The sequence below is a fragment of the Panthera onca genome, chromosome A3 (genome assembly GCF_046562875.1).
Source record: "Panthera onca isolate mPanOnc1 chromosome A3, mPanOnc1 haplotype 2, whole genome shotgun sequence".
Taxonomy (NCBI): Eukaryota; Metazoa; Chordata; class Mammalia; order Carnivora; family Felidae; genus Panthera; species Panthera onca.
In genome coordinates, this window is record NC_138341.1 from 110964344 (window position 1) to 110977969 (window position 13626).

The following is a 13626-nucleotide window of genomic DNA, read 5'->3' on the forward strand; positions in this document are numbered from 1 at the left end:
TCCCCGTCTCCTTCTTGCCCCCTCCTCTGCCTCTGGAGATGCCCTCTGGTCTCCACAACTTGCTGTATGGCCTTGGCTAAGGGACCAACACACCCTGAGCAGTCACTGTATGTCCCACACATCATACCTGCTCTGTGACTGGTTGCTCTCATGATGTTGCCATTAGTCTTGATAGAAATAACAAACTTTCTTTGAGAAATAAATGAATTAACATATGGAACAGTGTTTTGTGTTCTGTAAAAGTCATGAGCTGGGCAAGAGTCACTGTGGTAGCTCTTATCTCAGGAGCATGGAAGACAGGGAGCTCAAATCACAGGAGGGAACTAATAGCAGGGAGGTGTGGTTAAGAGTATCGCATTTCAGGGTGCTGGGGTGGCTCAGTCGGTTAATGGTCTGACTCTTGATTTCAGCTCAGGTCATGATCTCACGGTTCATGAGATTGAGCCCTATGTCGGGCTCTGTGCTGACAGTGCAGAGCCTGCTTGGGATTCTCTCTCTCTCTCTCTCTCTCTCTCTCTCTGTCCCTTCTTCATCTCTTCTCTCTCTCTCTCTCTCTCTCAAAAATAAATAAACTTAACAAAAAATTTTAAAAATAGAGTATGCCATTTGGAGTCAGCTCTCTGGGATTGAGCCCCAGCTCTATCATTTGCTGGTTTTGTAATTTAGGAAAAGTTACATAATTTCTTCAGAGATAGGAGCTCAGGCTCGTTTCTTCACATATAAAGTGGGAAAGACAGTTCTTGTTGTGAGAGTCAGAATAGATGATGGATGTAAGTCTACTAGCCCAGAGCCTCGTAAGCATTAAATTTTGGCTCCAATTTTGGGAGAATCCTACTCGTGTAACTGAACCTGACCACAGTAGAACGTTCTTTCTGAAATTAAAACTGCTCATCTAGTGGAGAGTAAATCCTTAAACTGCTGACCAAGGTACAGGTGGGTCAACTCTTCTGGGCTGGTTCTGACTCCCTCACATTCTGTCACACTGACTGTTGGCTTGGTTTCTCATCATCTTCATACCTTCACACGGGCTCATGCAGTTCTTCCCACCTGGAAAGCCATCACTGCACTTCTTCCACCGCTACCTTTCTTCACATGTTTCTTTAATGCACAGCCTAATTCCTGCCTTTGCCACAAACTCCCTCTGTCTCTCCAGCTCACATAGGCCTCTCCACCTGCCACACATCTGTAACCCAAAACATCTTATTTGATCACTATTCCAGCCTATTTCTGTTCATACTTTGGTTTATTCTTGTCAAGTCTGCTTCCTAAAGAAACTGCAAAATCCACTTAAGGGCAGAATCCATCTCAAGCATCTTTTGTATCCCCCTCACAGCTTCGTGACCTGATGTTTTAGATAGGTTCATTGTAAATAGCATGTAGTTTTTAAAAAATTCAATCCAATTATCATTGCCTTTAAACTGTAGTTGTAATCCATTTACATTTATTGTAATCACTGATAGATTTAGATTTAAATCTGTCTGATTTTGTGCTTTACATTTGTCCTATAAGCTCCATATTTCTTTTTTTATCCTTTCTGGCTTTGTGGGAGGAAATAGATTCTTTTTATTTAATTTATGTAGCTCATGATTCTGTGGGTCAGTATTTTGTTCTCTGGGCTTAGGTAGGTGGTTCTTTTGCTGGCCTCACCTGGATTCATTTGTGTGTCCGTGGTCAGCTGATGGTTGATGGCTTCATTCATATGTCTGGTCATTGGCTGGCTATAATGTAGAATGATGAGATAAATGGGTCCTGTATCTCTCATCATTCAATAGGCTAGTCTGGAACTATTCACATGGTGGAGGTCTCGGGGTTTCCAAGAGAGTAAGTTCTAATACACAAGCCCTTTTCAAGTCTGCTTATATCATGGGTGTTACTGTCTCATTGGCTAAAGGAGCTTACATGGCCAAGCCTAGTTGGATTCAAGGGATGGGGAAACAGATTCCACCTCTTCATGAGAGGAGTTAGAAAATCATATTGCAAACAAATATAGGAATACAATAAGGGGAAGAATATGTAGCCATTTTTGCTAGCTACTAAGATGTTAAATTGCCAAAAGAGATTTACGGATTTAATATAATTACAATGAAACTTCAATGCATCTTATTGTGGATCTTGTTGGGAGGGAACTCAGTCTACCAGATATCAATACGTACTATAAAGCCATAGTTTATCAGTGTGTTTTTAGTGCAGGAACAGGTAAATAAACCAATGGAATAGATTAGAGATCCCAGAATCACACCCACACATTAACAGATACTTGATTTTTGATGTATGGCACTGTAGAGCTGTGAAGAAAGGATCACCTGTTTAATAATTGGTGCTAGGACAACTGACTATTCAGTTGACTGACATGCTAATTATAATGGAGCTTTATCAACCTACAAAAGCCTTATAAGAGGTGACTCTTGGTTCAAATGCTCATGCTACCTGACTAGAAAGGGATGTAATTTCACTCTTTAAAACATGTCCCATAATCCAGATTTTCAATTAATTCAGCAGAATGGCATAGGAATGAGTATAATTTCTGTGTTTGCCCTCAATATTCACTTCCACAGAGATGTCCTCTTTACCTCATTTCTTTCATACCAGCTGACATTCTGCATTTTGGAGAATTCCTGCGATCGCTTCACCACAAAATAAATGAGGTATCCACTTCCACACAAACAGCAGATGATGAGAAAGTTGGCCAGGACCCGGAGAAATCTTGTCAGATGGATATTTTCTTCTTTGTTACTCTCTTGTTCATCCACTATCGATTCCTTAATGTGTGGAAATGAGATGTGAATAATTACAGGCCAGGAACCAACAGGAACCATTGTTGTTGGGTTCCTGAGATGACTATTTACTATATTTTCATAAATGAAATAATACAAAGGAGGTGGTGCAGAGCACTGTTGCCCTATGGAGAATCATTTTCTTTAAGACGATATAGCTTATTGTTATTGCTATTTTGGAACATGTGATAACAAAAGCTTAGATTTATTGAATGCTTACTATATGCCAGACGTGGTACTAAACCCTTGCTTTGCATTATCTCTCCTAATCCCCAAAACAAACCAATGGAGTAGTTTCTATTATTACCCATATCTCAGATACTAAGGCCTGGAAAGATTTCAGCAACTGTCTGACTGGGATTGTTTTAAAACTATAGATTAAATAGATTAAAATGAAATGTTAAGAATATTGAGTCTTCTAATCCAGGGGCCAGCAAACATTTTCTAGTAAGAGCCATATAGTATATAGCTTGGGCTCTGCAAATCAAAGGGTCTCTCTCACAACTCCATGAAAGCAACCTTTGACAATATGGCAATAAATAGACATGGCTTTGTTTTAATAAAATCTTATTTAAAAAAATAGGCAGGAGGCTGGATTTTCCCCTGGGCCAGAGTTTGCTGATCCCTGTTCTAATCTATGAACATGGTATATCTCTCTATTTATTTAGGGTTTCTTAATTTTTTTCAGAAATGTCATATTTTTTGGTGTAGCCATCTTGTATATTTGTTGTCGTTAACTCTGTTCCTAAGAATTTTATGTAATTCATGTAATTTTATTGTAAATGGAATTAAAAAATTTTTTCTAATTGTTTGCTGTTAGTATATAAAAATACAATAGATTTTTTTTTTTATTGTAAACTTTGCATCCTGCATCTGTAATTCTCTATGAAGACACAAGATGGCAGTATATTGGCAGACCAAAGATGGTAAATGAGGCCTCCCAGTTTCCAAAGCACCTGGAAGGAGACTTTTCCACTCAATAAACAGTTACTATATTCAGGTTCAGATTTAACTAATTTATCAACCCGTTAATATACCTCAGCTCATGCTGTTGGCACATGTCCTGTTACGTAAGGGTTTATCCCTGGTTTTAATAGACTCAGAGAAGCAGCTTTCACCTTCCCAGATGTTTAAAGTGCTTCATAGGCATTGACCTTCTTTGTCTTTCTCAGACAGGCCTGGAGGAAGAGGCAGAGCCCTCATTGATCCCTTTCCTGCCCTTGGATGCTCTGTCAATGGGCCCCCAGTGCTGGGAGAAGGAGAAGGGAGGAGAACCCAGGCAGCTCCCTGAGCTTCCCACTGCCAAGCTGTCAGGACTGTGGGCTCATGAAACCCATGTAGTGAGCTGCTGAGCCCAAGCTCTGCCCCTGGTGGGTGCCCCTGCCGTCTGTCTGCATTGCAGCAGCCCTCTTCGGCCAGGAAGGGCAAGGAGAGAGGGGAGGGAAGAAGACAAGCACACTGACGTCATGCATCTGACCTTTGGCAGGTCGTGAGGAAAGAAAGTGTGACTGGTCGCATGGGGGAAATATTGAACTATCAATAGCTCTGAATGGTGTTTACAGTCATGGAGGAAAAAATAAGATGCACAGTGCTTTGTTATACCAGTTTCTGCCTTCATTCATTTGCTTACCCTTAGGTCTGCTTCTATTTTTTAAAATAAATAGAGATGTATAGGCCACCTCACATATCTTTTGTGACAAATCAATGAGATAATTAAGTATGGAGCTGCACATTTAAAAAAAAAAATTTTTTTTAACGTTTATTCACTTTTGAGAGACAGAGAGAGACAGAGCACAAGTGCGGAGGGGGCAGAGAGAGAGGGAGACACAGAATCCGAAGCAGGCTCCGGGCTCCGAGCCGTCAGCACAGAGCCCGACGCGGGGCTCGAACCCACGAACCACAAGATCATGACCTGAGAAGTCGGACGCTCAACCGACTGAGCCACCCAGGCGCCCCTGGAGTTGCACATTTAATTGACTCCCACAACCAGCATTCGCTACTCTTTCTAATAGGTTTTCTAATCTCTCAGAGAGCTTCGAAAGAATCCTTTGCCAGGAATTCCCCAGCCCCTGACCAATGACACCAGAATCTCTGGGGGTTTGGGTCCAAAAGATTTTTAAAGCTGCTGAGGTGATTCCATCATGCATAACAGGTTGAGAACTGCAGCCTCACTTGAGTCCTTCTACTCCCTCTTGCAGAAAACAGTTCCACGAAGAAACAGGCAGGACCAGGTCTCAGCATCCATGAGTCTCCGCCATATTAAAAAACAGATGGTGGGTATCAGTCCTGAGCATCCTTTCCGGAAGGCTTGAGAGCTAGGCCCACACCTCTGGTAGAGCTCTTACCACAAATTACTTGGGGGATCTTATCCACCATGCCCCAGCTGGGTGAAGTCCCCTAATGACCGGCGGGACCCGAAGCTCCCCCCAGGAAGTGGGAACTACTCTAGGCACCTACCTTGAAGCTGGTGGTGATGGAGGCATACTTGTTGTCGGCTGTCTCTGAATTCCCGATCAGGTAATCCCAGCTGGTGAACATCTTGAAGCTGAAGGTAAAGTTAGAGCTCTCCCCCTCGCTTGCGCTGCCCTGGGTATTGCTGGCCATCCTGTAGGGTGCACACCACTGCTGTCATGACTGCCCAGGGAACCTTGGCCTCAGCGCGTCTGGGGCACAGGTGGCAGACATCCAATGGGGAGGAGAGAGCCAAGACGATTTGAACTGGGCTAACGATAGCCAGGACAGGTCGTGCCTCTCCGTCTCATGTGTTGGCTTTCGGGATTTGCTACTCCAGGGGCTTAGTTAGCTTTCTGGTTCATGGGGGAAACATTCCATGTCTCTGTACTTATCTGGGATAATAGCAGGGGGAAAATGTAACAACATGAGGGCCAAGCTTATCTCCTTGCTTTTCTTTGTTGCCTGATGGGGCTGGCCGGACGGCTGCCTATCACCTGGTGACAGGTCACTGTCACGTTCAGCGCAGGCCCTGGCGGACGGCAGCGTTTTCCCCCGAGATGATGTGATAGAAAGCCATGCTGGGCCCGCACACTGCCCTTTCAGAGTCCTATCCAGGCTCCCAGAGTGCCCCACTCTTCTCCTGCAGACACAGCTACTCGTACGCTTCTGGGAGGAGTGACCTCTTACGGCCTTGCTGAAGGGTGGGTGGGCCTTGGTAGCCAGGTTTGTGCAGGAGACGGTGTCCCCCACCCTGCACCAGCCTGTGCTGATTGGGGTACCCTGGCTTCGAAGAAGGCAATTCATGGGCCAAGGTTTTTCTTCAGAGAATATAAATGAAGAGGCACCGACGAATTAAAAGGCCATTTCTGACCACAGAGACAGGTGGAGTTGGGACTAGAGAGGACACCATCGTTAACCTATCGTTAATCGCACCATATACGTTCCTTTGCGCTGTTTTGTCGATAAGCGAGGGGCTCAGTGCTGACATGCAAGCTAGAGTTACAGAGGAGCAGGAGAGGTTTTTTGTTTTTTTTTTGAGGAAGCTGAGCTCCAGGGAAAGCAAAAACAGACCTCAAAGACTTCTCTGGTCTTACCTTATCAGGTGCTTGCTCCCTCTCAAGCCACACTGGCCTTTTGACAGGTTTTGGAACTCATTAGGATATTCGCTGCCTCAGGCCCTTTGCACATGCTCTTCCTTTGCGTAAAATGTTGTCCCCCAGACTTTCAGTGCGATTGGCAGTTCTCAGCATCATGTAAAGATGCTTCTATCCCATTTCCCCAAACTTCCCCTATTACCCTGTTTATGCCTTTCATACTACATATGACAATCCATATCTGCATTCTTTGTTTCCTTATTTTCTCTCTAAATTCCCACAGGAAGGTAAGCAGGCACAGAGTGGCCATAGGAGCGGGATGTTTGCGTGAAGGAAATGAAAAGCCTGTGAAAGACACGGTCATACTTACGATCTAATGACAATCATCAGGCTGTAGCCGAACACGCTGACCCCCACCATAAAGTAAGCCATGGGTAACCTGTACCTCAGCCACCCGATAGTCCTCTGGTTGTTGTAGTAGCCGTAGAAGAGAGCAGAATACTTGATGTAGCCCTGTGGGACAGCAGATCAAACGCTCCGGGTTTGTAAGCTTCGTGCATATAGTCACCAGACACTTTCATTCTGCCGGGAATGTCTTTCTCAGGGGGTTAATGGGAGTCTGAGAGGAGAAAGGAAGAATTGTGGGTCCCTTACTTCCCCCAGTGCTCCCGAGTCTATCCATGTCTCCATGTCTCTCCTTTGTTCTCTTTATTCTCCATTATACAGAATGCTTACAGATACAGGACGAGGAGGAGAGCGTTGCTAACATCCCGGATACAATTAGGGATAAGGGGACGTGTGTGTGTGTGTGTGTGCACACGCATGCACGCTCACAGGCATGTAGAGCTCCAAATTCTTTCCCTCCACAATGCCAGGGTCTTGATTTAACACTCTGGAAGCAGATGGGAGTCTGTGAGCTTTCTCAGTGCAAAACTTACAGAGAAAACTATACATTATAAGACTCACAGTCGAATCTGAGCCTCAAGTCTTTTTTTCACTTTTATTTAGGATTTTTGCTTTTTTTTTTCAAGTTTATTTATTTATAAAGTGTATTTATTTAGAGAGAGAGAGACAGAGAGAAAAAGAGAGAGAGAGCGAGTGTAAGTGGGGGAGCGGAAGAGAGAGAGGGAGAAAGGGAATTCCAAGCAGGCTCTGTGCTGTCAGCACAGAGCCCAACGTGGGGCTTGAACTCACGAACCGTGAGATCGTGACCTGAGCCAAACTCGAAAGTCAGACGCCTAACCGACTGAGCCACGCAGGAGCCCCTTTATTTTAATTTTATTTTTTTAGAGAGAAAGAGAGAGCATGCACAAGCAGAGGAGAGGGGCAGGAAAGAGAGAGAGAATCTCAAGCAGGCTCCACACTCAGCATGGAGCCCAACATGGGGCTCGATCCCACGACCCTGGGATCATGACCTCAGCCAAAATCAAGAGCGGGACGCTCGACTGACTGACCCATCTAGGCACCCCTGAACTTCAAGTTTTGGTTTGGTTTTCAGATATAATTTGGTTTTAGGTATAATCAGTACACTTTTTATTTGTAACATGAGCTTAGAATTTTGGTACTTCTTTGACATCTTTGCTGAAAATGTAAAGCTGGGGGTTATTCTGACCTCACATAGATATGTAGCTGGAAAGGGGAGGCAAATCGTAACAGTCTCTTCATATACCTAAGGTTGTTTCTTCTTTAAAAAATTTTTTTAATGTGTATTTATTTTTGAGAGAGGGAGAGAGAGAGAGTGCAAACAGGCGAGGGGACGAGAGAGAAGGAGACACAGAATCGCAACCAGGCTCCAGGCTCCTAGCTGTCAGCACAGAGCCTGACACGGGGTTCGAACCCACAAACTGTGAGATCGTGACCTGAGCCGAAGTCGGACGCTCCACCGACTGAGCCCGGGGCCCCTGGGTTGTTTCTTTGATATGATACCTAAGCTCAATAAACGGCCATCTTAAATGTTAGTTGTAATGTGGAATCTGAATCACGTAATTAACTTTTCATACCTTGTTATATTAAAATCCATTGCACTCCCCAAAATACCGAGTAATTAAAAAGAGAAAAATACTAACTTTATGGCAGAGAATTCTGGCAGACACTACTTTAACCAACTGGTCACTGTTAACATCACCACTAATAACACACATCAGCATAAAGGAACCCCGATTTGACCCCCTGAGAAGGGCATATATCTCTGTGGTAGGCTTCCCAGTGATGTATAACCTCACTACAATCGTGAGAGAACAGATACCCAGATTGAGGGACCTTCTCCGAAATAACTGTCCAGTACTCTTCAAAGGTATCAAGGTCACTGAATGACAGAGAATTGTCATGGATTTGGAGGAGACTAAGGAGACATGACAAATACAGTATGAGATTTTGAATTGGGTCCTGGAATAGAAAAAGAATATTAGTGGAAAAATTGGCGAAATCCAAATAAATACCACACTTCAGTTACTATTCTACCAAGATTAATTTCTTAGTTTTGATCATGTAAGATGTTGTCATAAAGTGAAGTTGGGTGGGGGGGTACATGGGAACTCTGTACTATTTACGCAGCTCTTCTGTAAGTTTCAAATTGTCCCAAGATTTTAAAAAATTATCTCGAGATGTAAAGTTTTTTTTTTTTAATTTTGTTTTTTTAACGTTTATTTATTTTTGAGACAGAGAGAGACACACACAGCATGAACGGGGGAGGGGCAGAGAGAGAGGGAGACACAGAATCGGAAGCAGGCTCCAGGCTCTGAGCCATCAGCCCAGAGCCCGACGCGGGGCTCGAACTCGTGGACCGCGAGATTGTGACCTGAGCTGAAGTCGGACGCTTAACCGACTGAGCCACCCAGGCGCCCCTCGAGATGTAAAGTTTTTAAAGCTTAATTGTTCCATCCTGTACTATCTTTTACCCACACGTAATTCTGTAACATCATGTATTTGGTCACGTGGAACATGATGGCTCCGTACGTTATAAAAATCTGCCAAATGTCGACATACTTACTTCTTACACCGTATTTAAAAAGTCACATTTGTTAATATCTTCGTTGATCTCATCAGAAAAGGATTTAATCACTGAGAAACGGACACTGTCGTTTCGTGGTGATGGATAGAAGTTCTCCAAAACTTTAATTCTGGCCTGAGACAGTTTAGGGGCACCTGGACTGGCTCAGTGGGTGGAGTATGTGACTCTTGATCTTGGGGTTGTGACTCTGAGCCCCACACTGGGGGCAGAGATTACTTTTTTAAACAGCGCGTTACAAAGAATAGAAAAAGAAAATCTTCCCATTGGGAGCAACAGCGACAACAAAACAGAGGATTACTGTTGAGTAAATTCAGTTTGTTTTAGGCATATAGGATATTCCATATGAGTCCTTGAGTGAAATAAAGAACAACGGAGGGGCGCCTGGGGGGCTCAGTCTGTTAAGCGTCTGAGCGTCTGACTTTGGCTCAGGTCATCTCGCCGTTTGTGAATTTCAGCCCTGCCATTGGGCTCTGCGCTCGCAGCACGGAGCCTGTTTCCAGATCTGTCTCCTTCTTTCTGCCCCTCCCATGCGTGCATGCAATCTCTCTCTCTCTCTCTCTCTCAAAAAATAAATAAATGAAAGAAAAAAAAGAATAAAGGAAATCCTTAGTGGTAATACACGGTAGTAGTTGTATCATAATACTTAGTTGTGTAGTATTATTTGAAACACACTTATTCCAAAGTCTTCAAAAAATACTCCAACTCACTTCCACGCATACCTGAGAGAAGATCACGCTGGCAGCAGAGGGAATGGAGATTTCAGGAGCCAAGTCAAAGCAAGGAGCAGAGGTAGAAGATTCGGACATGGTCCTGGTACGGTGGGGACATTATTGGAAGAAGAGGCAAGAGGGATGGGGCAAAGGGGACTGAGTCAAGATGGGTTTAGGAGAAAGGCTCAGATTTAGTGGTTGATTGGTTATGGGACGTGGTGGTGGGGAAGAGGGAGAAGTGTAGGATGACTTTCAGGTTTCACACCGGTGTTCGGATGGATGGTGGTTCCAATAAAGGAGATGGAAAAAAGCGATGTGGGTTTGGCTGGACAGGCATTGAATTTCAGGAGCAGGTAGGACATTCCGTTGAGGATGCCACGTGAAGCTTGGGAACGGCTGAACTGGCGAGAGCCCTGGAGTCTTAATGTGGGTGTGGGGAGAGAAAACTACCCTGTAAGATCATTTAGATGGATCTGGCAGAGAGAGGGGGGCAGTGTGTGGCTAGAGAAAGGACCCACGGAGGGGACTTAGGAGGACATGATTGGCTAGCTCATTTTGCATAGTGGGGGCTCCCATTTGAGTAAAGCACTGGTTTTCCAGTGATTCGATGCAATATTTCACACATATCCATGCAATCTTTTAGGCCTCACAGTCACAGAATAGAAGTGCATTGGCTTGTTAGTGATGGTACCTCAAAGTCCCAAAGGACCGAAAAATCCATGGCTTTTTCTTCCTCAGCCCGAGGCACTGTCTTTCTGGGAATACTTCCATAGGGCACGCCCATTAGTACCTTGTGAAGGGACAGAACGACATGATGACACGTGTGGAGAAAATACAAACACATGGAGACATTCATACCCGGGTGAAATATTTCCCTTCTTAGAGCAGGACATACCCATTTTCTCCTTTAGATGACATTAATCACTTCTCTGGTTTTAGACCTATCACGTACTCGTTGTAGAAAATGTGAAAAAGTGCAGGAGAGCATTAAAAAAATTCCCTATCACCTCCACATTCCGAAGATAATGACGGTTAGATATTCATATGTTTCCTCGTAGTTGTTTCTGAGTTATATATATATTATGTAAATATATAATTATATAAATTTATATTAGATAAATATATAAAATATATAATTATATACATTTATATTATATATAATTATATGCATTTATATTATATATAATTATATACATTTATATTATATAAACATAATACATAAGTATAAAATTTTATATTATACATATAATCATATAAATTTATATTGCATATATAATTATATACATTTATATTATATATAATTGTATACATTTTTATTATATATACTTGTATACATTTATATTATATAAATGTATAGTTATATAAATTCATATATAAACATGAATATCAAATAAATATATAAACATATATATAATAAAATATATATTAGTGTGGTTATTTAGCATAATATTGTTTTATTGTTTTATGACCAATTCTTTTTTTTAAATTTTTTTTAATGTTTATTTGTGTGAGAGAGACAGAGTGTGAGTGGGGGAGGGGCAGAGAGAGAGGGAGACACAGAATCCGAAACAGGCTCCAGGCTCTGAGCTGTCAGCACAGAGCCTGACGTGGGGCTCGAACTCACAAACTGCGAGATCATGACCTGAGCTGAAGTTGGATGCTTATCGACTGAGCCACCCAGGCGCCCCGTTTTATGACCAATTCTATACGGCATGTAGTATGTCTCAAAATAAAATGACTTCAAAATATCTAACCACATGTGTCTACCATAAACTTACTTAACAAATTACCTTTTGTTGGACATTAGAAATATTGCTAGTTCTTTGCATGTATCTAGTTCTGTTATCAATACTTTAATATATATGCCTGTGTTTGCATCCTTAATTCTAAAAAAATCAGAATTGTATGAACTTTACATATTGATTTAGGAAGAATTGACTTTTTTTTACGGTATTAAGTTTCCCTTCCAAGAATAAGTCATCCTGTTTATTCACTCATATATTGGTCCCATAATGCTTGGTATTCCTCACAGAAATCTTCTAATTTATTAAATTTCCCTTGGGAAAGATTCCAGGCCCACACTGGAGACCTGGGATCTCATTCACTGCAAACTTACTGTGTGACTTTACATAACTTGCTTATTCCTTTTTTGTTTCTCAATTACTCATCAGTAGGTAAGGATGTACTTACATCTGTGATAAGGGTATAGTGGGAGAACAGTGAGGAGTGCTATTTAAATGTGAAGGTTTTGTTTTTAAAGTTTATTTCATTCTTTATTTTGAGAGAGAGGGAGCATGAGCGGGGGAGGGGCAGAGAGAGAGAGAGAAAGAGAGAATTTCAAGCAGACTCCTCACTGTCAGCACAGAGCCTGGCGTGGGACTTGAACCCACAAACTGTGAGATCATGACCTGAGCCGAGATCAAGAGTCAGACGCTCAACTGAATGAGCCACCCAGGCGCCTCATGAGGGTTCATTTCTGTTTGTTTGTTTGTTTGTTTTGTAATAAATTATGATAGAATGCATTCCATCTCTTTTTTTTTTCAGCGTAAAACAAAAACTTATGAAGATATTCTCTACCGATCTTAAAGTAAAACAAAAGATAGAAAAGTGTAGGGTCCACTTCTTAATTTAGGACAGAAGTATTTGGTTCCATCCTCTGTCCTGAACTATCTGGGCAATTGATGGGAGTATAGAATTTAAAATGAAGGACTGGTTCTTTGTAAAACAGAGAGTATTTGATTAAAGAGGATGGTGTCATGATAAGCCTCAACGCTATCTGAAGATATAGGAAGCCCTTGTCTTACCTCTGGGATTATAACTAAGCCAAAAATTAAGCCAAAAAGGACGAGGTTAACTCCATACATCCATCGCAGAAAGATGAAATACGATGCCACTGAGGAACCAAAGTGACCTGGGGAGAGAAAAGACGGTAGGATTTAAGCACCGCAGAAGGAGGACGTTAGCACTACCAAGCGCTTTGTATGGGTGACAGATTCAGTTTTCACATCAGCTGTGGAACGTGATGTTCTCATCTCCATTTTCTTTTTCCAGATAAATGACCTGAGGCTCTGTGGGATTAACCACTCTACCTAAACTCCCACAGTCAGACAGTGAAGAAACAGTTTAAATCTTGGTCTGACTCGTTCAAAGCCCATTCTGTTTTCCAGTACAACAGAACCTATGAAAGAATCCGATCAGTTGGTCACGAACGCAACCCAAGCCCTTGGAAAACTCCAGCACACCAGCTACAAACGCTGACACCAAAATACTCACTTTCAATGTCCTTGATCTTCATTTCCCAGGGTATACACTGAGTCTTGAAATTATCAAAGTCTCTCTTAAACTTGACCCACTTCTGAAAGTAAACAGGCAACACACTCAGTTCATTGCCATCCCGCCTTGAGGCCTGGGGGGACACACTGGTGCTGACACATCACCACCAAAATCAGGAGCAGAGGGTAAGAGAAGCCAGGACAACATAAAGTCTTGTGTTGGTCTGTGGCACTGATAAAATGTCAAGTTTGGACCGTGTATATATGAATTTAGGAATTCTCTAGATGACGTCTGGTTTGGGGGATCACATT

At 42.6% G+C, this 13626-nt stretch overlaps 1 protein-coding gene across 1 annotated transcript in view; it reads right to left on the reverse strand.

Annotated features, from left to right (window-relative positions):
• The window catches only part of TMC2 (transmembrane channel like 2), a 68766-nt gene that overhangs the window by 24054 nt on the left and 31086 nt on the right, over window positions 1-13626 (reverse strand). Inside the window, exons 6-11 of the mRNA XM_078443813.2 lie at window positions 13316-13397; window positions 12847-12953; window positions 10734-10832; window positions 6693-6835; window positions 5232-5379; window positions 2571-2759 (exon numbers count right to left, since the gene is read on the reverse strand). Coding sequence (XP_078299939.2) covers window positions 2571-2759; window positions 5232-5379; window positions 6693-6835; window positions 10734-10832; window positions 12847-12953; window positions 13316-13397 — 768 coding nt within the window. The remainder of the gene's footprint in view (window positions 1-2570; window positions 2760-5231; window positions 5380-6692; window positions 6836-10733; window positions 10833-12846; window positions 12954-13315; window positions 13398-13626) is intronic.